This window comes from Geotrypetes seraphini, chromosome 10, assembly GCF_902459505.1.
Source record: "Geotrypetes seraphini chromosome 10, aGeoSer1.1, whole genome shotgun sequence".
NCBI classification, from domain to species: domain Eukaryota; kingdom Metazoa; phylum Chordata; class Amphibia; order Gymnophiona; family Dermophiidae; genus Geotrypetes; species Geotrypetes seraphini.
Window position 1 is genome coordinate 126,485,030 of NC_047093.1, and position 23,721 is coordinate 126,508,750.

General features: G+C 41.2%; 1 protein-coding gene across 2 annotated transcripts in view; it reads right to left on the reverse strand.

Annotated features, from left to right (window-relative positions):
- Positions 1–23,721, reverse strand: part of HMCN1 (hemicentin 1) — a 461,110-nt gene that overhangs the window by 317,957 nt on the left and 119,432 nt on the right. For both annotated transcript variants that reach the window (XM_033960229.1, XM_033960228.1), the window contains exons 14-19: positions 19,270–19,383; positions 16,856–17,014; positions 13,425–13,619; positions 11,749–11,844; positions 7,994–8,121; positions 276–420 (exon numbers count right to left, since the gene is read on the reverse strand). In XM_033960229.1, coding sequence (XP_033816120.1) covers positions 276–420; positions 7,994–8,121; positions 11,749–11,844; positions 13,425–13,619; positions 16,856–17,014; positions 19,270–19,383 — 837 coding nt within the window. The remainder of the gene's footprint in view (positions 1–275; positions 421–7,993; positions 8,122–11,748; positions 11,845–13,424; positions 13,620–16,855; positions 17,015–19,269; positions 19,384–23,721) is intronic.

The window sequence follows — 23,721 nt, forward strand, 5'->3', positions numbered from 1 at the left end:
ACTTGAGCCATTCGGCAAACTGAACAAAAACGGTGTCTTGGATGGATTAATGAAGCTTCCCGGACGTTGGGACTTGGTCATTGCAAAGCAGGGAGACTATATTGAAGGATTGTAAAGAAATACTGGTAAAAAAAATAAAACATGTAAATTAAAAAAAAAAAATAGTGTGCATTATTTATGAAATGACCCTCGTACCTCTTTATTTTAACTTGCTAGAGTTTTTACTGGGCATCTTTCTGAAGTTATGATAAATGATATGTTCTTTCACCTCTTACCATAAATGCTAACTATAGTGGTTCTGTTAGCAGTCCCAGCAACATTGCTTGCCATACAGATGTACTCGCCACCATCCTGCAGGCGTGCCCATTCCAGGTGGAGACTCCCATCGCTGCGGACACTGGCATATGGATTTGAAATCAGCTGGAATCAAAAAAATCACTTGAATATATTTCTTTTATTTTTTTTCATGGAGAAATACTCTATTGAGACAACTCTGCAACTGGCCACCTACATTTAAGGACCTGAAGTCCACATGGAAGAACAGAACTTGAACTCCCAGGTGCCAATATAGAACATTAGCATTACCTGGTGTCAGTAATATGTGTAGATGCCTAAACACAGCAAGGATGCATGTTACAAAGAGCAGTCCTGCCCAGCTCCCACACTTCACCCACGGGAATGCCCTCCTTGCAAATACCTGCTATGCAAGTTAAGTGATTATTTGCAGAATAACACTTACCCCTCTCTTTTACAAAGGTGCGCTAAGCTTTTTAGCTCGCGGAAACACACGCTAAGCGCCAACACGTGCATGTTATCCTTTGGACGCATTAGCAGTTAACACACGTGTTGATTTAGCCTGCGCCTTTGTAAAAGAGGGCCTTAGGCAGCCAGCTGGCACTTTTGTTGGTATGTGTAAGTGCTAGAATTCTAAACATTTATGCACACACCCCTGGATTCCATATATGGCACTTTGAGTTGCCCAATTTGTGCATACAACTCAATTATTATTTCCGATAAATAGCCACTAGCAAGAATTTATCAGCATCTTTTTAGGCATATTCTATAAAGAAGTGATTGCAAATTCTAGTGTGTGGCACTGAAAAGGGGGTTGCCATGGGCATTCCATAAATTTACATGCACTATTACAAAAAACGCCCGACTCATGCCTAAGTTGGGCGTGGGGATTTATACCAGGTTTTTAGTTGGTGTAAATGGTTGCGCTTAAATTTAGTCTTGAGTCGTGGCACTAAGTGCTATGGTACAAACCGTGCCTAACTTAGGTGGGTTTTATAGAACAGCTCTAAATGGGTTTTTTCCATGCTGATTTTTGGGATGCCATATATAGAATTTCCTCCACAATGGGTGTGTGAAAGTAAGCACCTATACTATAGAATTGCCAATTGTCCTAATATTTAAATAGATTTTGGGCAATATTTACCAAGCTTGGCTTATGTCTACTATTGCAAAAATCCCATGTTAGCTGCTTAGCATGGATGGGGGCAGGATCTAGGTGGGTCTTGGGAGAAGATGAGGCATGGCCGGTCCTGACAGCTAGCACTCTGGATGTTACTGCTTGCTAGATGTCATGTAATGCCACAGGCAGCCAGGTAGTACGATATCAAACTTGAAAAAACATATTGGTGCCTCGGAACAAAACTTGCCGATCCAATCACCCCACAATAATCACGGCAACTTCATAGATGCCCCTCCACTCCAATGAAGACTCTCCCTCCACTATAGCCAAATACTGTAATCTTCCCTCAGCACCCCCTCCTCCCGACCTGACCCCCCTGCCCTTCATTTACCCATTTTTTTCCCAGTGTAGTATAAGTGTCAAAAGTTATATACATTCTGCTTCTGCCCCTTAGAGTGCCATAGTTCAAAATGAGAGCTCTTACCCCTAGTGGTAGTCTCACAGTACTACTTCCAGAGATTAAGCTGTCAAATAAGGAGAATCATTCTTTATTTAGAAGGCCAACCCTTAGTTAAGGAGGAGACCTGGTGGGGGGTAACTATAGAGGGCCTTGTTCAGGGTGAAGTGACTGGAGTGGGAAGGAGGGCTTGATCAAGGACCCCAATGTGTTTTTGGGGGATTTATTTTTTGTTTTGGGCAGCACTGATGACCAGTGGTACATGTATCAGCAGGTAGTACAAGTGAACCTGACTATCTGCCAATGCATATGACTCTGGCCTGTGTAGTAAGAGCAAATACTTACTGCATTTTAGTAAACATGACACTTTATGAGCATGCATTACTGTACAAAATAATTCATATCCTTATAGTATCCTGTCTCTGATGAGCTTATGGAGTACCGTACATTTTGAAAATATTAATGGCTCTTTATGAGCCATATATTAAGTTCTTATTTTGGAATCTGAGGTACATAATTCACATTTTTGTATAATGCACAAAATCTAAAACCCTAAAATGCTCCTTTAGAAGTATATATATTTTTCATAACAACATATTTCCAATATTTTTCCCTCCCTATCCCTCCCATCCCATCCCATTTCTATATATTATCCCCTAAGGAAAAAGAATAAACTTTACTCGTTATAATATTCAATTAATGGCCTCCACACCTCTTGTGCATTACTGGGTATAATAAAATGTTTAAAGTGTTTGAGGAAGAAGGATGGGGGGAGGGACAGATTTCATGTCAGATTAATTGTATTATCAAAAAGGGATGTATAATTATATATAAATTTGGAAGGAATATTTTATTGATATGGAAAAGGGTGGGAGGTGGGGGGGGGGAATAAAAACATGTATAATAATATTGTTTAAGAATGCCAAGTGTGTTATGTAAATTAATTGTAATAATACTGTACACTTGTTGAAAGAAATAAAAAGGAATAAAGATTAAAAAAAAAAAAAAGAAGAAGTATATATATTTATATAAAATGAAAATACATTAAATATAATCATGATATCTGATCAATTTAGGGTTCTCTCCTATTTGTTTATGTAAAGGATAAATTTGCTGAAGAACACAGAAACATTCTAGAAAAAAAATATCTTGTAGAAAACATCCCAACATTGTTGTATCTTGTTGAGTATGAACATTCCAGGACTAATTCCGTTTCTGAAACTACATATAATAAGAAAATCTTTTGAATGCCTTTCCCTTTGTTACATTTCTAAGCATCGGTACTTTTTGTCTCATGTTAAGACTTGTATCGCTATTCATAAACTGAAGGAGAGGACAAAAAGAAGATTTGGAGAGGAATGCTACCCTTGTGATTGGCTGAATGGAAATCAAGTTTGTAAAGCAACGGGGCGAAAGCAATGTGACAGCGGGACTGTAAATGAATTTAACATTCCAACAAGCATTGTTTTCAATTATACATCGATAAAACTTTTTTCCAAATATGCTTACTCTGCAATCCTGGCACCAATTGGAAATGTCTTATCAAAGCAACCTACATTTCTACATTTCATTTTACTTATTCAGAGTAATTTTCAAATGATTTACCAGCAGAAATGGACATTTACAAAACTACTCATCTTGTATACAGTTAGAGGTAAACAACTCTTCTGAGCTAGCTCTCTGGGACAGGAACTCAGTACTAATTTCCTCTGATATGAATGAAAAGGACACTGTTGTACTATTTAGCTCCTTTATTTATAGTTTTTAATATAGACTTCTTATTAATTACTTTCTACACAAATAAAGGGCAAAGCTCTAACCAGATAGAAACATAGAAAGATGACGGCAGAAAAGGGCTATAGCCCATCAAGTCTGCCCACTCTACTGACCCACCCCAATAAGTCTGAATGCTAATGACCCAGTTCCTTAACTCGACCTTCGTAGGGATCCCACGTAGATGTCTCCAGTTAGGCACCTCTTTCCATGTGTACATGCATATAACAGATAACAGTTACACTAGTATTCTACATGGTCAAGTCACATTGTTATGACCACCTGCTAATATCTAGAATAACCACTTCTGGCAGCATGGATGGCAACCAGACACTGTGGAACTGACTCAGTAAGTCACTGGATGGTTATTGGAGGCATCTGGGGTCATGCAGACTGCAGTGCATCTGACAGTTGCTGACGGGTACGTGGCGGTGGATCCAGTCATCGAACATGTCAAGGAGCATGTGGAACGGTGGTTGGAGCTTGTGGTGTGGTGGCTGGAGCGACAGCCTCAGCACCCTGGGGTTGTGGGTTCAAACCCCACGCTGCTCCTTGCGACTCTGGGAAATCACTCAGTCCTCCATAGCCCCAGATATAATTAGATAGATTGTGAACCCACCAGGACAGATAGGGAAAATGTTTGAGTACCTGATTGTCAAACCGCTTAGATAACCTTGATAGGCGGTGTATAAAATCCTAATAAACTTGAAACTTGATTGAGGTGGTCCAAATAGTGCTCAACTGGGTTAAGATCTGGGGAATTTGGAGACCAAGGAAGTAGCTGGAAGTCTTGGTCGTACTCTGTGAACCACTCACAAACAATTCTGGTGGTATTGATACGTCGCATTGTCCTGTTGAAAGATCCCATCAGCCATAGGGACGACCGTCAACATTTATGGTATACTTGAACAGCAAGGATGGAACAAGACCCATATCAGTTGAGATTGCCTTCCAGAGGTATCAAGGGACCCAGACCATACCATGAAAACATTCCCCAGACTATAATGCTGCCGCCACGAGCTTGTGTACGTCCAACATTGGTTGCTGGGTGTTTGTTCTCAGCAGTTTCACACCTGATATGCCAACATCCATCCGTTTGATGGAGCACAAAAAGTGACTTATCAGAGGAGGCAACCCTCTACCAGTCGGTGCAAGTCTAATGTCGGTACTCCTGTACATATTGCAGCCTTTTTTTGTGATGAAGCCTTGTGTGCAGTCACCAGTCGTCTGCTCCGGAGCCCCATTCACAACAGGGTTCACTGCACAGTTGTTTTGGACACACACCTGGAAGCCCCCAGTTAGTTTGGACAGTGAGTTGCTCCATGGTAGCATGCCAACCAGGCCATACCAACCTGCGCAGCCAACGTTCCTAAAGCGTCTATGGAAGCTCGATTCACATCAAAGGTAGGCTCCGGAAATGTAGACCTGGAAAATCGTGACCCACATTTCCAGAACTTATCTTTTCCGGAGGCGCGATTCTATACCCAGCGCTGTCACATGACTGACATGCAATTGGCGGCCACCGACAACAGCGCCGGTTACAGAATCCAGGCCTCAGTGCACAGGGACTTACGAGGGGGCATTCGCTTAGAGAACCGTCACCCTAGCCACTTGCACAAACTAATTTCAAACCATAATATTCACTAGATCATCTCTGGTCCAAATTGCAGCCTGTGGCTTTAAACTGCTTTAAATGTCGCTATGTACACATTTCCAGGAAGGCAAAAACATTCCCATTATAGGACTCTGTTCTTAGCTTATATCCCTTTTCTTGCACAGCTCTGAGCCATATCGTTTGTTCTAATTATGAGATCACTCCACCTAGGCCCCTAGTCACTAACATGCAAAGCCTTCTCGTTGCTATACGCTAGGATGAATTTCCCATAACACTATGATGCACTTTCTACCTGGCTATCTGTTTTCCCATCATAGGCTGTCTGCTAAAGGCTTCTAGTCAAAACACATTATACAGCAATCACATTGCCCCCTGTCTTCCTCTCTTTTTAATTTGTTTTTTCAATGATGTAATTATTAACTTTCCCTTCCCCTTTCACCCTCGAGCTCATGTTCGTCCATTTAATGTTCACATTTCCCCTCCCCTTATAATAATTTATTTTAACCTTTCATTTTTAACATTGTAAACTGGCCAGGTGCTCGGCGATGGTCAGTGTATTAAAATTAACAAACTTGAACTTTGAACTCTAGCACACCGTTTCGGCATTTCTTAAACATAAAACCTAGAAAAGCTTTGGTTAAACCTGTTAGTTATTTTCTATTGTTTTTACATGGATTTTAAGATGATTTGCATGTAATTTGTAAACTGCATAGTTTAGATGCGGTATATAAATTTTTACATAAATAAATAACTAAGCCACCTAAAGGTTTTCCTCTTAGAACCATCTTTCTGGCTTTCCTGCTGGGGCCACACAGACCGAGCTCCTCTTGCTATGCTATGCCTGCTAGAACTAGCCTCTCTGTCTGTTCGGCTCTCTGAAAACTAAATTTTTCTTGTATTTACCAGCAGGTTGTCTAACTAGCTACTGGCACCTAATTGCCTTCATTTGTAGGTTTTAACTGCTTGTCTCCGTGAATTCCCGATTCACTGAAGTCAGCGATCGTCGCTAAACGATCGCTGCTAACCGACCCGATTCACAAAATGGCCCACCGTGTGTTTTCACCCTCGATCGCCCATTTTCCGATCTGGCCATGCAAATTAGTAAAACCCCATGCAAAATAGCCAAGTGATTGATTCACTAACTTTTGCTTGGCTATTTTGCATCAGGTTTGACGATCCGAAAGCCTGACTGCTGTAGACCTGTCGGTTACCGACAGGTCTGCCTGTTTTGGGGATTTTTCTTCATTTTTTAAAAATACTACTGATATTTTGCATGTATTACAGCCACCACCAACAGGGTTAGCAGCGAGGCAGGAGCGCGGAAAGCTTGCTTCTGCCCGCTGCACCTCTGGACCACTAGGGATCGGCAGAGGAGGTGCGAGACAGGGCAGGGTGCAGAGCCTAGCGATGGCCTGCAATAATTCTGGGAGGGGGGCATTGGCCCAAATATAAACCAGGTTTACATTCGAGTATATATGGTATGTGTTGAATTAGGATAACAACTTGTATTGAAAAATCTTTAACTGTAACTTGTTGACTGTATATTGTATATGTTAACCCGTAACCAGTTCTAAGCTCTTTGGGGAGAATGGGATAGAAAACAAATTAAATAAATAAATAAATAAATAGAGGAAAGGAGGGATATACTGTATGATACAGACATTTAGGGGTAATTCATCAACGGGCATTAAGACACTCATATTCCTTTTGATGTCTTAACTGTTTAGCATTTGCTAATTGCTAGTGTGCTAATGTTGTAAGTGTGCACTAAGTCCCTCCCCCTTAAATATTTGAAAAGTATTACTATAAAACCAATCTTTTTCAGAGACATAGTAGAATTAATGGACGTAGATTGAGATTGCAGGGGGTTCAATTTAGGAGTAACATCGGGGAGCCCTTTTTCACAGAGAGGGCGGTAGATGCCCGGAATGCACTTCCAGGGGAGGTGGTGGAGACGAAACTGATGGAGTTCAAGAATGCATGGGATAAACAGAAAGAAAATGGAATTGAAATAAAACATAATGGTGCTTAGACAGCAACTCCAGTAGTCGGGAAATAAGGCTAGAACCGGTCAGACTTCTACAATCTGTGTCCTGGGTGGGCTGAAGTTGGCTTTGATGACAGTGCCGGGATTTGGACCATTGCTGGACAGTCTTTTACAGCTTGTGTCCTGAAAATAGCAAGGGTAGAACAGAACCAAGAATGCAAATGTTAGAACACACTCAAAGCGTTCACCATATTGGGAAGGCTAGATCAGTGGTCTCAAACAACCGAATATTTGCTCCACAGCTCTTAAACTAAACCTTAGGTTTGTATACCGCACCATCTCCACAAGCGTAGAGCTCGGCACGGTTTACAGGGTTAGGTTGAAAAGGAGCTACAATGAAGGGTTATAGGAAAGGAGCTAGGAAGATAAAGAACCAAAGAGCGAGAGGTGTTAGATTTTTGAAAAGAGCCAAGTTTTCAGGTGTTTGCGGAAGGATTGGAGGGAGCTTGAAATTCTGAGCAGGGATGTGAGGTTGTTCCAGAGTTCTGGGTTCTAAAGGGGAGGGATGTTCCTAGTTTTCCTACGCGGGATATACCTTTTGCAGAGGGGAATGATAGTTTCAGTTTTTGGGAGGATCTAGTGGAATTAGGGTTAGAGGAGTTCCAGAATATAAGATCTTGAATATAACTGTTACTTCTTCTATAAACTGAAAGGGAAACTGACTGTAGAAATCAATGGACTACTTACCACAACATTGTTTTTAATCCACCTGCGATCTGGAAGGGGATTTCCGGCCAGAAGGACACAGGGTAGGGTAAGTTGCTGCCCTTCAATGACATTTGCCATTGCAGGGCTGACTCCGATAGCAGGGGGAACTAGAAAAGATCAGGTAGCCTGTTATTTCTAAGAGCACCGAAAAGTTTTCTTCTGCTAGATTTTCAGTTTCCCAGTTGAAATAATTATTTATCTTTGAGTCAATCAAATCATGGGCATGTCCAATATTCTAAGCATTACTAATCCCAAGAATCAAGCATCACTTTCCCCTTCGTATTCGCGAATTCTGTATCTACGGATTCGCTTAGTCACGGTTTTAGATCAAAAAATACATTTTCATTTTTCAGGCTATTATAAGCCCTGTAAGCCCCCCCTTAAGCCTTACCTGATGGTCTAGCGGTTTTAGTGTGCGTTTAGTGCGTGCTGCATTGCCACGCACGCTACACGCTAACGCCTCCATAGAGCTGGCGTTAGCATTTTTTGTGTAGCGCGGGGAACGCGCTAAAAACACTAGCATAGCTTAGTAAAAGGAACCCTTAGTTTTTATTGAGGGACCTCCCTCTTGTGGCTAAGGTTCACTTTGATTTGGGGGGGTGGAATAAATTCCTACGATCTCCATTTCCATGTCAATAAGTGAAATTTCGTAAGGTAAAAGGAGAAAAACTTAAAATACTATCTTGTCAAATAACAGGTCAACACCTCGCTTTGGAATTTGGAACGCTTTCAACAATTCAGAAGAAATATGCAACACTAAGAAATTATTTGTAATAAGTCTGCGTTTGTGTAGGAAACATGTTACATGTAGAGAAGAAGCTAACCACAAAAAAGGAAATATCCAACCAAAACTGCAGTGAACCAAGCAGCAAAGCGAAAAACAAAACAAAAACTGCAGGATGCAGGCACTGTTTATTATACCGTCAATGAAATGCAGTAAATCTACAACCTTATTACCAACCAAGGGACCCACGACCGCAATGTACGAAGAGAGACTGAACAAATTGCAGCTCTACACTCTCGAGGAACGTAGGGAGAGGGGAGACATGATCAAAACATTTAAGTACCTCACGGGACGTGTCGAAATGGAAGATGATATTTTCTTTCTCAAGGGACCCTCGGCCACAAGAGGGCACCCGCTCAAACTCAGGGGCGGAAAATTTCATGGCGACACCAGAAAGTATTTCTTCACAGAGAGAGTGGTTGATCATTGGAACAAGCTTCCAGTGCAGGTGATCGAGGCAGACAGCGTGCCAGACTTTAAGAATAAATGGGATACCCATGTGGGATCCCTACAAGGGTCAAGATAAGGAAATTGGGTCATTAGGGCATAGACAGGGGGTGGGTAAGCAGAGTGGGCAGACTTGATGGGCTGTAGCCCTTTTCTGCGGTCATCTTCTATGTTTCTATCTATTTTTAGCGTCAGATTCACATAGGCACTTGTTTGATTCTTTTTCATTGCAGTTTGTTTCAATACCTTATCCACCATGGACCCCTGATGAAGGCGTATTATCCAAAACACGGACCGTGTCGGGTCCCTTGGTTGGTAATAAGGTTGTAGATTTACTGCATTTCATTGACGGTATAATAAATAATGCCTGCATCCAGTACTTAGTCTGCAGTTTTTGTTTTGAGAAGAAGCTAACAAAATTTTCATATTAAATGATGTTTTAAATGCATCACACACGCATTATGGTGAAATGTTACGAGCAAGCTCACTGAGTCAATATAGCCATTTCTTTATGACACCACACAGATGCAAAAGTGTTGCTATTGTTTATCGTTCGCTCCGTGTTCGGGAAAATAATCACACTGAGGGGCTCATTTTCAAAATATGGCATAAAGGAAGCAGGTGGACGTTTTTCTCACCAAACCCTTCCAATTCGCGATTTTTGAAGCCTATTTTCTAGATGGATTTCCAAGCTGTTGATCGGTTCATTTAAATCTGAATGGGATGTGTTAGAGGTGTGGTGTGGGTGGGGGACTAGGGCGGTCTTACGATTTGGACGTTTTTCTGCAATAATTAAACATTTCAGAAAGCGTCCAGGTCCCAATTTGGGCGTTTGAAGCTAGACCTATTTTAATAACGAATAAGTGCCGAAAAGGTGCCCAAACTGACCAGACGACTACTGGAGGGATGAAGGTATGACCCCCTACACTCCCCCAGTGGTCACTGACCCATTCCCACCCTTGAAGATGTGAATGAAACAGTGCATACCTGTCCATATGCCAGCTGCAAATGCAAATGTTATAGCTAGTTTTATTAGAGCAGCAAGCAGATGTATGGAGTAGCCTGGTGGTAAGTACAGTGGACTCCAGGCCTATATCCCACTCTAACTAGTACACTTGTGGTGGAGTGTAAGCCCACAAAAAATCCTATTGTGACACCTAAAGGCATGAGCTATTGGGGTGGTATACAGTGGGTGGGTTTTGAAGGGCTCACCATAAAATTAAGGGGGCAATGGTGGGATGAGTACCTGGGACCTTTGATATGAAGTTTGCTGCAGTGTCCCCAAGGGTGTCCCACTGCTCTGCTGGGACATCTGTGTGGCCAGTTTGCTAAAAATGTTGGCCCCTCCTATGTTCCAATGTATGCTTTTGTGCATTTTTCATTTCGACCGGGGGGGGGGAGGGGGGATGGTTCATAAATGATACATGTACTGAGGGCAACCACATCTAGAAATGGCCATTTTGAAAAAAAAAAAAAAAAGATAGACCAGTTTCTGCTTTGAAAATGGATTTAGATGTCATATTAAAAATGCCCCTCTCTCAGGCAATGTATGCACAGATGGAATTTAGTCTAACATCCTTCTCTGTATATTAGTGAGTCCTAAATCTTATCTGTGAAACCTCCTAACATGCCTGGTTTTCAAGTTATAAATACATAACATAAAACATAATATTTGTAATGAATACTACATGCAAGACCCAAGATAATTTGCATGTTTTGGTTATCTTTTAAAAAAAAAGGTTACTATAATAAATTTAAGGATGTGTGGGGGCCATTTTTAAATTATTATAATGAATAATTTACACTTTTCCCAATTTTAATTCTTACATGTGGATCGTGGGGGGAGGGGTTGGATTTTTATTAATAATATATATGAATGATAAGATATTATATTCATGTGGTATATTTTTTGTTGTATATGGAAGTGGGAGGGGGTGGGGGTTATATCTTTTTGTTATATGATATGGTAGATTTTTAAGTGATATTGTATTCTAATTGTTTGATATTTACTGTACACTTGTTGTGAATTATAAAATGAATAAAGAATTTTAAAAAAAAACCAAACCCCCCCCACCACAAAACTGAGGAGGGGTGGGGGGGGGGGAAGTAGGGTTCACATAGACCAGATTCAGGTAATTGTTCTATCAACTGACTGATTTTCTTCCAAACCATTCAGTCTAATTTGTGACACACAGGTGCTTGTCAAGAAGTTTCTATAATTAGCACAAATAGGGAAGACATTATGTCATTGAGAAGCTATAATCCTCCTTCCTTAGATATCATAAAACGTAGGAGGATTCCAGCTGGTCAATTACTGAGGCTTCTGGGATTGGGTCATGCAAAGATTCTTAGTAGCCAGGCGTTGGCATAAGTTCAAAACAGCCTTAGATCACAGTAATTTAGCACAATCTTAAAATTACTGAAAATATTCCATAGTTTTCTGGACAAGGAACAAGCAAGTCATTCAGACTCTTTAAATGAGCTTTAATTAAAGGATTCTTACCAAGTCCCGTTACGGTGATTGTACCCTGTGACTGGATTTTTCCAAACTGATTCTCAGCTTCACAAATGTAAGTGCCCTGATCCCCTACCCATATATCTGAAAATAAGAAAGAAGAAATTATCCATCATGTGCATTATAAAAATGATTAATACAGACGTATACAGCCAAGGTATCTATCTCCTAGCAAGGAGTTTTATAACATTTGTCATAAATGAACTAAAACCTCTTGGCTATAACTTTTTCTCTCTAAAGATACTTAATGCGGGTTGATTTGACAGCACACACACATACATAAAATGAATCTTTACTGTTAATGGAGGGATTTTATGCTTAGTATCTGGATCTCTTGCAAACGTTTACAGCACAGCAATATTAAAGTTTTATATCCTGTGTCAAGAAAAGCAAAGAGCCACAGTAGCAATACAAAGCATACAAAGAGGCGTCAAAGTAGGACCTTTCACTAGAACTAATGAAAAAAAGCATGAAACTCCATTTTACACAGATCAGAATTCAGATGTCCAAAAATGGGGGTCTCGGTTTATAACTGAGTCTGTCTCTCCTGCCCTTAACCCCACCCCCCTAGACCTATTGCAGGCCTGCCGAATGCCCTGATGGTCCAGCGGTGAGCTGGGACAGGATCGATCCCTCCTGCCTGCTGTCCCAACCAACTCTGAAACACGGGAACTTACGGCAGACATTTTAGATAGTGTCTTGGCACAGGGCAGGAGCGTAAGAAGATCTCTCCTACCCCGGTTCACCACTGGACCACCAAGGCTTTTATAGGTAGGCTCTACAGGCCTCAGAGGTGGGGTGTTTCAGAATTGGCCAGGACAGGAGACTGAAGGGATTGCTCCTCTTCTGGCTCACTAGGGCTTCTAGCAGGTTCCGGAGGAGGCCTGCAACATATCAGGAGAGGGTGGGGAACTGGGTGCAGAGCCTGGCTGGACAGAGAAGGGCACTTAAATATAAACCTCCAATTTATATTTGAGTTAAACTTTTTTACCCACTTTTTAGGAGAAAAAAAAGGTTACCTCGATTTTTATTTGGATAGGTTTATATTCAAGTATATACAGTAAGAGCCAAAAATCTGGCTTTGTCCATTCCATTTTGATATACAGCACTGGCCACTTGCAGTATACCAGGACTGAATATTTGAATTTTGGGGGGCTGCCACAGCCAGTGTTAAAAAAAAAAAAAAAATCACTGACTACAGTGGCTGAATAGTGACCTATAAGTCTTTTATGTCCAACATGCTTTATGGACTTTTTTTCCAATTTATCCTTTCCAAGTATGGAGCTCTTAATCAATCAAGCGAAAGACACATTTTAATCCAGAGTTATAACAGCTTTCAGAAAGAAAAATGAAAACATATTAAGAAATCATTTGCAGAAATGTGCAACTGATTTTTTTTTTTTTTTTTTTGGGGGGGGGGGGGAAATTCATGGCAAAACAACCTCAAGCATAAATGTCCTACACTAACAAAACTTAGAACGTGTCACAAGTTCATGCACTAAACATCCCAAAATATAGATTCAGAGCCTGCAAGAGTGCCAGAAACAATTCTAGACACTTTGTTGGGCAGGCTGGATGGGCCAAATAGGCATTTATCTGCCAGCGTTTACTTTAATTGCTATTTGCATTCCACCATAATCACTAAGATAATTCTGTTTACGCACTCTTAATGATCAGAGCTCCTGCTCTTTGCTGGCTGATGGAACTGACTGCGAAAGGCCTTGAAAAGAGCGCAGCGTTGTCCAGCCGTCTCCATTTAACTCTGGGCTCTGGATAACCCTGCGCATAGCAAGGCAGAGTCACATTCGAGCCAATGTCTATGGATACATCGTGTGGCTCCTCGGTGAAAACTGGGGCAGCTGAAGGAGAAAGAGCACATATCACGTGAAAAAGAAAATAACTTGGAACCAGAGTATAATTTCAATAGAACATGTCAGCTGCTCAAATTCCTGAACAATTTTTTTTTAAAAACCAAAAATGCCAATGACACTTATGCTCCTCCCACTCTCCTCCCCCCAGGCGTGCCTACATGTATATCACAGAAAAGTAGGCATAGTACTTGTCAATCTTCAATTAGGCGCCTAGCAACACCTAAAATGAACTTAGGCGCCCCCATTTATGTCAGGGTTTTCTTGACCTAAATACTGGCTCCTATGTCCAAAACATGCCCAAATTCCGCCTACTATCCGCCCCTAACCATGTCCACTTTCTGGTAGGCTCCTACCCAAAAGTGGTAGGCGCCTACCAAGTTAGGTGCCTACCACCAAATTAATTTTAATTTTTGCAATTATAATAATAATAATAATAACAACTTTATTTTTGTATACCGCCATACCCCGAAGAGTTCTAGGCGGTTCACATTAGTTAGACAGAGATTACAAGTGGTTACATATCAAATTGATCATAGAGTTGCAAACAACATGGAGATAGTAGTTACAAGTGGTTACATATCAAATTGATCGTAGAGTTGCGAACAGCAAGGAGAGAAGAAGTGGGGAGGGAGGGAGACGGGGGAGGGGAGTAGGTCAGAAGGGGGGGAGGAGGAGGATAGAAAAGGGCATTAAGGGTCTTGGTCTCGAAATAATTTTAATTTTTGCAATTATGAGCTCATTATTGCTCATTAACAGCACCGATTAAACTAATTTTAAATAGACATCTAACTTCAGGTGCCGTATATAGAATCTGGGCCTGTGGGCCTGATATTCAAAAGGATTTAATGGAATAAGAGAGGCTCCTGCCTGCTTAAACCATGCTGAGCAGGCTGGGAAGGGATATTCAGCAGCATTTAACTGGGCAGTGCTGCTGAATATCTCTTTTGACTGCCACAACACTGTCCAGTCAGTGCCGGGGTGAGTCAGTCTACAGGGAATACTCATGAGACAGATTTCCATGCAGTGTCTCTGCTGCATGCAGCTCTTTCTTTCTTGCAATCTCAATATCCAACTGTCCGATGTACCAAAATGGTTTGCACCTACTCCTATGTAAGTCTATACCAGTACTTCTCGCCCTTCTCTTGGAGATACATCTAGCCCAGACAGGTCAAACTCTGGCCTACAGTGTATTAAAAGTTGGCCCACCAGACATTTACCTTTTTTTACTTTAATCTGCCCCGCCGGCATGAACCGCTGTCGCTGCTGCTCTTCACGAGTGTCTGCCTTCACCTGGTCTCCTCTTCCTCTTCAAAGCAGCCTGCTTGCTAGCAATCCTCAGCAGGCTGCTTTGAAGAGGAGACCAGGAAGCCGGGATGGAGGAAGGGTAAGAACAACGGTCCCAATCTGAAGGTGAGACCGGGAAGGAGAAGGGGGAAAACATGCAGGCATTTGGGAAGGGGGCGGGCCCTGGTGTAGAAGTACCTGGAGGGAGAGAAGGAGGGGTCCAGAAATGCATATGCTGGACTGATGGGAGGGGGGTGGGGAAGAAATAAAACAGAGGAGAGGGAGAGAGATGGTGGACTATGCGATGGAGGGAGGGAAGGAACAGAAAGGGAGAGAAGTTGGACACAAGGGATGGTGTGGAGGGGGGATAGAGATACTGGATGGGAGGGTAGTTGGGAAGAGAAAGGGAGAGATGGTGGACCCTGGGGTGGTGGGGAAGGACGAGAGATGCTGGATGAAAGGGTAGTTGAGAAAAGGAGAGATGGTGGATCTGGGGATGGTGGGGTCCATCGCTGCAGCTGCGGGGATGGAGATGAAAAAAAGGAAAGATGCCAGGCATTCGGGGGGGGGGGGGGGAAGGGAAACGGAAGGGGAGGACAGAGATGGAAGATGGATAGTTAGCACAGAGAAAAAGAAAATTACAAATGGGCAGGAGACCAGAGCCTGGGACCAACAAAAGGTAGAAAAAAATAATTGTATTTTCTGTTTTGTGATTATAATATGTCAGATATGAAATGTGTATCCTGCCAGAGCTGGTGTTAGACAGGAAGTGTGAACTAGGACCTAACAGAGAGAGGAAAAAGCGCATGGGGTTGGAGATGTTGTAACCATATACTTCTACTAAGACTAAGCCTTAGTCACTTAGGGGTCCTTTTATTAAGGTGCGCATTTAGCGCGCGCTAAATCAGTTAGCGTACCTTAATAAAAGGACCCCTAAGTATCGTAATTAAAAATTTGGCCCGAAACTTGGCTTTTTTTCAGATTTCGGCTCCTTTTGACACCCCTGATCTAGCCAGTCACGTTTTCAGAATGAGCACAATGAATGTGCATGAGAAAAATTTTATTAAAGACCAATTGAATGCAAATTCAACTCATGCACATTTATCATGTTAATCCAGAAAACCTGACTGGCTAAATGTATCTCCAGAAGAGGGTTAAGGAACACTGCTCTTAAGCAAGGGTTCTCAACTAATCCCCAGTCACATTTTAAAATGAATATCCATAGACTTGAGGCGGTCCAGAGGAGGGCGACGAAAATGATAGGAGGCTTGCGCCAGAAGACGTATGAGGAGAGACTGGAAGCCCTGAATATGTATACCCTAGAGGAAAGGAGAGACAGGGGAGATATGATTCAGACGTTCAAATACTTAAAGGGTATTAACGTAGAACAAAATCTTTTCCAGAGAAAGGAAAATGGTAAAACCAGAGGACATAATTTGAGGTTGAGGGGTGGTAGATTCAGGGGCAATGTTAGGAAATTCTACTTTACGGAGAGGGTGGTGGATGCCTGGAATGCGCTCCCGAGAGAGGTGGTGGAGAGTAAAACTGTGACTGAGTTCAAAGAAGCGTGGGATGAACACAGAAGATTTAGAATCAGAAAATAATATTAAAGATTGAACTAGGCCAGTTACTGGGCAGACTTGTACGGTCTGTGTCTGTGTATGGCCGTTTGGAGGAGGATGGGCAGGGGAGGGCTTCAATGGCTGGGAGGGTGTAGATGGGCTGGAGTAAGTCTTAACAGAGATTTCGGCAGTTGGAACCCAAGCACAGTACCGGGGAAAGCTTTGGATTCTTGCCCAGAAATAGCTAAGAAGAAAAAAAAAAAAAAATTTAAATTGAATCAGGTTGGGCAGACTGGATGGACCATTCGGGTCTTTATCTGCCGTCATCTACTATGTTACTATGTTACTATGTTACTATGTTATATCACTTATACTTACAACCAACATCCAAAGTGATCCTTCCAGTTGCTCTTCCAGCCTCATTGGAAGCCACACAAGTGTAGTCCCCCGCATCCAGATCCTGGGTTTCCCGAATCTTCAAGATTCCTTGTTGAGGCTCAATGATAAGAAAGGATGAGGCTCTTAGCTCAAGGTCCCCTGCGCCATGTAAAGTGGGAAGATTGTTTTATTATTCAGATTTAAATAATCGTGAAGACAGGAGTTTGGAGATTTTGGTACAACAAGTATAAAAGACCTGTAAATTGTGTGGGATTTCACAAATCAATTCATATTTTTAAAATGTATAGAGACCTAGAAAAAAAGGCCCAGTTGGAGGGGAGTTATCAAGCAGCATTAGGGCTTTATTTATTTATTTATTTATTTAGATTTATATCCCGTTCTCCTAGTAGCTCAGAACGGTCTACAAGTAAACATACACAGTAGAAGTAATTAGGCAAATAAGATGTACAATAGGTTTAGGTGCTTGGACATACAAAATTGTGCAGTATTTATCAGGGTACAAACAATTTATCAGAGTACAGACTAAGAGAGGACTATACTGAAATTTAGGAGAAGTTAAATAGGGGAGAGAAGAGTGAGGTGGGGTTTAAGGGGGGGTGTAGACTGAGGGAGATCTTTAGTTGAAGAGGAGGGTCTTTACCATTTTACGGAATGTCAATAAAGAGTTCTGTTGCCTGAGTTGGGGGGGCAGTTTATTCCAGAGATGTGGGATGAAGTGGCTGTAGGATCGTTTGCAGGCAGTTTCTGAGAGGAGGGACACATTATTTGCCCCTTGATGCAACTTGGAGCACTAATGCAACCTGTGTGGCATTAATGCAACAATATTTAAATCACCTTAGAGTACACAGTAATGAGATGTAAAACAAGCTGCTCATTATTATGTAAATTCCATAATGTGACTTGCAGTGAACACCGGGTACGTACTTGACTAGTTTTACTTGCTATAGTCTTAAAACGATAGTAAAATAACCCAGTTTTTAGCTGGGAGCATTAGGCTACCAAGCTGTGACTCACTGTGCCCAGCTACCATTTCCTAGGGTTCCCTCACTTCTATGATGCTCCTTGCCAAACAATTCCCCCCCACCATGATAGAGAAATCCTTCATCAAGACCTCCATCTCCCCCAGGTCAAGGACCCCCCCACGACCCCGTGAGCAAGGCCTCCCTGATCAGTACATCCCAACCCCCTGAACAACTCCCCATCCTCCACTGGTCAAGACTCCAAGATCAAGACTTCCCAGTCCCCATAGGCAAGCTCCCTCACCCAAGTGGACATACCCTATGGCTTGATAGTCCAGTCATTCCTGCATTCTGGTGCCATTCCTCAAAGTGACACCCCCTAGAGATAGTATCACAGTACTACTGCTAGGGTTCATGTTTTTTGCTGCTCTAACTTTATCCGGGCACTTGCTTGGTTAAGAACATAAGAATTGCCGCTGCTGGGTCAGACCAGTGGTCCATCATGCCCAGCAGTCCGCTCCCGCGGCGGCCCTTAGGTCAAAGACCAGTGCCCTGATTGAGTCTAGCCTTGCCTGCGTACATTCCGGTTCAGCAGGAACTTGTCTAACCTTGTCTTGAATCCCTAGAGGGTGCTTTCCCCTATAATAATTGGGTAAATCTTGGTGGTACCCCCAACTCTGGCCCCAGACTATTCTGGAACTAACCAGATAATGCCATGAGAGTCAAAGTACATATTCAATGGAACTGTCCACTGAATATATGCTCTGCGGCCAGTCAGCTGGATTTAACCAGGTATAACTCTGTAGCACAGTGTTCTCCAATGAATGGCCCCCAAAGTTCTCCATTAGGCTCTCAAACAGCTGGCTGAAAGAAATGCTCTTCAAATCCTGTACATGCGTTAATTTCCAACTTGCCCACTTATGCAGTATAGCAACTGCAAACAATCTCTTCGTGTGATACTCAGTCGTCTCATTTATGGAATTTGCTAGTGTTGATAATCCAAAATAAAGGCCCATTTTATCAAGCTGTGTAAGGGTTTTTTTTATCGCAGACCATTGTGGAAAAAGCTCCCAATGCTCATACAATTCCCTATGAGCATTGCCGCTTTTTACCACAGCGGCCCTCAATAAAAATCTCTTATGCAGCTTGATAAAAGGGGGCCAAAGTAAAAGTTTTAAAATATGTCCTTGAATTGTTGTAGAATCAGTATTAATATTATTTTTTAATGTTTAATAACCAGTTTGAACAAGCAGGCCAAGACAGTTTACAAAATTAGTAGTATGTGTAAACTTATAATCTTTTGGTGGTCCTCAAGAGTTTTCTCGTATTCACACTGTGACCCTTTACATGGAAAAGGTTGGAGACCACTGCTCTAGCACATTGTTTTTAAATGAAACATACACATTTCCAAACAGGATAATAATTGAAATTCACCTTTAAACCATCTAATCTGTGGTTGTGGCACACCAGTGCTCTGACATTCCATTATGGTGGTGGCACCAAGTGCTACCAGAAGTTCGCGTTTCACTACAGTCACTTTTGGTGCCTCTGTAAATAGAAAGGATTGTTATATTAGATCTTAATGTGTCACATATTATAGCCATTGCTGACTGCATTAATTATGGTCCTACCTCAGGCCCTGAGAATCATAGAGAAATCGGCACATAGGGGGAGAATTCTATAGATGGTGCTCAAAAACAGATGCCAGAACAAATTGATGCCATGCACCTTTTATAGAACATAGAAACATGATGGCAGGTGAAGGCCAAATGGCCCGTCCAGTCTGCCCATCTGAAGCATCCATCTTCTCCTCGTCCTAAAAGATCCTTTGTGCCTGTCCCACGCTTTCTTGAATTCAAACACAGTCTTGGTCTTCACCACTTCTACCAGGAGCCTATTGCACGCATCTACCACCCTTTCGGTAAAAAAGTATTTTCTTAGATTACTCCTGAGCCTATCACCTTTTAACTTCACCCTATGCCCTCTCATTCCGGAGCTTCCTTTCAAATGAAAGGGACTCACCTCATGCACATTTATGCCATGTAGGTATCTAAACATCTCTATCATTATCCTCAAAATGCTCACAATTTAACCTACCTAATCTTATGGAGATGGAATCACTCATTAAGACCATTAATACTAAGGGTTCCCAAACAGAATCAATCCCCTCTTTCATTCTTAAACGTTATTTTGCAATTTTTGGTCCTTTCATCCTTGCCCTAATTAATGAAAGTCTCTAACAAAGTATTATACCCAAAGCATGGAAGGAAACAATTATCCATCCCATTATTAAAGACCAAAAAATTAGTTCTGAGGAAAAATCCAATTACAGACCAATTGCAAATATCCCTTTCTTGGCAACGTTGACTGAGAAGGTGGTATTTAATCAAATATCAGAGTTTATAGAAAAAACTAACATTTTACATCCAAATCAAACAGGTTTTCAACAGCATCACTCTACAGAACATTCGTTCATTGGCATGTCTACCTCCATACTTTACTTTCTGGATCATCATAAATCTGTCCTCCTGATTTCCATTGATCTTTCATCTGCTTTTGACACAATTGACCACAACCTTCTTATAGATAGACTACAGTCTATTGGTATTACGGATCAGGTTCTCTTTTGGTTTAAATCCTACTTTGAAAACCGCTCTTCAACTGTGTCTTTCAACAATACGACCTCTGAAAGTTTCTCAGCAACACATGGTATTCCACAAGGGTCCATTCTTTCACCACTTTTGTTCAATATTTTTCTTGCACCCCTGAAAACTCTTTGCCAGTCCTTTGGCTTTAATGTATTTGCTTACGCAGATGATATTCAGCTTTTACATCCGCTTGATCCCATTAACCCTCTTGAAACAATAGCGATCAATAAGAAACTCGAACAGATTCACCAGTGGCTTGACACCAACAGATTAGCTCTTAATTTTAATAAATCAAATGTTATGTTCTTTCCCTGGAAAGATAGTTCTAAACTCATTTTCCCAATCTCTAATAAGGGTACCACTCTACAGTCAATAAATAGCATTAAGATCTTAGGGGTTATCTTTGATAATAAATTAACCTTTCATGATCACATTAGTAGCATTGTTAAATCAACTTTTTACAGACTTCGTCAAATCCATTCAGTTTCAAAATTTCTATGTCCAAAGTCTCTTAACATATTAATTCATTCCATGGTTATTTCAAAAATTGATTATTGCAATGCCTTATTCAAGGGAATAGCCCAAAATGAAATCAAGACGTCTACAGATCATCCCAAATGCTTCAATTAAACTTATTATGAAAGCTAAAAAATTTGACCACATGACACCTTTTCTTAAGTAAGCACACTGGCTCCCAGTCGCGCACCGTATAATGTATAAATTAAGTCTGCTTACTTTCAAATCATTGCTTTACAAAACCCCGGCTTTTATTCATAAATTATTGATTCCTTATACCTCAACTAGATTATTGAGGTCCAATGATCAACATTTATTAGTTATTCCCTCACTTAAAATTGTTAACACACGGCGGCAAGTCATTTTTTCTGTCACAGCCCCTCAAACATGGAATTCCCTCCCTATTTATTTAAGGGAAGAACACAATTTGGATAAATTTAAGAGCAAATTAAAAAGCTTTCTTTGTAAGGATGCATTTGATAATTAGAAAGCTTGTCTAGGAGTCTCATTTCAAGTCCATTCTATAACTTCCCTGTAGCACACTGCTCTCTCCCTTCCTATTGCTTTTTCCCATAATTTTCTTATCTACTATCAACAATCGGTATTTCTTTTCCCACTCTCTCCTCTTGTTAATGAATAAAGAATTATAAAAAAAAAAAAAAATTCCGTTAAATATGTTTGTAAGTTTAGCCTTCAATATGTTCTGCAAGGTTTGGTTTTTCATTTGTTTTTGTTATCCCCTAAAATTTTGTAATTTTATTGATGTGTACATCGCTTAGAATTTTGAATAAGCGATTAATCAAATTTTTAATAAACTTGGAACTTGGATTCCTCACTGTATATGCTGCCATGAGTCAGTGGCATGATCCATCACTTGGCACAGTTGTCAATCAACTGCTAGGTGCCATTTACAGAATCACACCTACTGGTGCCTATTTTGACATAGGCATCCCAATGGCGGACACTAGTATATTAGGCCAGAATTTTCCTGGCCTAATTTACCAGCACCTAACACAGACACCTAAGTCATACCATGCCTATTCTCCGCCCCTAACCATGCCCACTTTTGATGTAGGCGTCTCAACTTATGTGTCGTAGGCACCGCTCCAAATTCCTTGCGGAACTCTAAATTGTTTTTTAATTGCTTTAAATGAGCGTTTAAAGGCGTGGTCAACTATCATGCCAATTAAGCTCATTATTGAATTTTGAGTTCCATATGGAACTCGGCTAGCTTTCCCAAAGATGGCGCCCAGTGTCACGTAACCTAGGCGCCATGTATATAATCTGGCCCACAATGCTTTCACCTGTTTTGTGGTAAGTTTCCCTATGCAGTACGAGTAAGTTAGGGCTTAACACCCTTTATTGAAAGGCCCCTAAATAATTACACACTGGAAGGGTCAAGATGAAACAAAATCAGTTTTAAAGGCTTTTTCTTTGGGAAGAGGTCTTCTATAGAAACCTATAGAAAGCCATCTATTATTAGAAACGTGATAGAACTAGTACAAAATTGAGGGGATGCAACACCTGAAGATGGCAGGAAAGACATGCAAAGCTCACTGGCTTCAATTAGTGAGGAATTTCACTGCCATCCCACAAGTTAAATGGAATTTCCACAATTTTCCAAAACACTATGGCTTTTTACTAGAAATACAGGTCAAGTAACATGTAGGTAATGGCTTTACTGCACTGTGGAGTTCATGTTCTAACAATTCACTAACACTGAGAAAATGACGGCAGATCAAGACTGCATTGGCCTATCCAGTGTGCCTATCCTATGATCTACTTACTATCCCTTCCCTCTCTCTTAGAGATCATGCGTACTTGTCCCATGCGTTCTTTATCTCCACCACCTCCACTGGGAGTCCATTCTTTTTCACCTTCTCTTATGCTCTCTCTCATTTCAGAGCTTCCTTTCAATTGAAAGAGACTTCTTAGCATATATTATTTACTGCAGGGCCCATTACGTAAAAATGGACCCTGTAGTAGACAACATGCAGGAATGGCATTAGCACATCCCAATGGGTAACATATGATTTCCTAAATACATTGTGCACTGCACTGGCTTGATGAAGAGAGTTAGGCGGCACTGGCTCGTGCTCGAGTCCTAGCGACTTGAATTACAGATCTACAAATAGATCGGTTTTGTGCTAGTCCAGTAATCTCTACACAAAATCAGTGAAGGCCTCAAATTAGTGTTCAAAAATTAACAATCCCAAGGTAGACAAATAATGTAGAACACTGAAGACAACATATGATGCACAATAATATCCAAACGGAGGAAAAAAGACCTCAAAGAACCCCCGGAGTCTAGTTAATAGAAAGACACCATAAGTCAAAAACTCTGAGTTGATTTTTCATTTCAATAAAAGTGATGGTGGGCATACAAGAACAGAAATAAAAGAAACATTTAGGTTAGAAAGCAAGTTATGATGGATGCCACAACAATTGTATTATAAGCTGGCAGTTGGTAACATATGATTCGTTAATGTCTGTTTTTGTCTTCAATATTAGATGAAAGATAATCATGAATGGCAAAAAGTGGGAGCCCGCCAGGACAGTTCGGGAATAATGCTTGAGTACCTGAATAATTTGTAATCTGCACAGAATTGTAGGCTATGTGGAATATAAATGAAAAATAAAAATCTAATATTCACGGTGTCAGGTCAAAAGCGCGCCGGGACAAAGGCGTGCCCAGACAATTGAGCGCAGCGCGAAGGCGCGC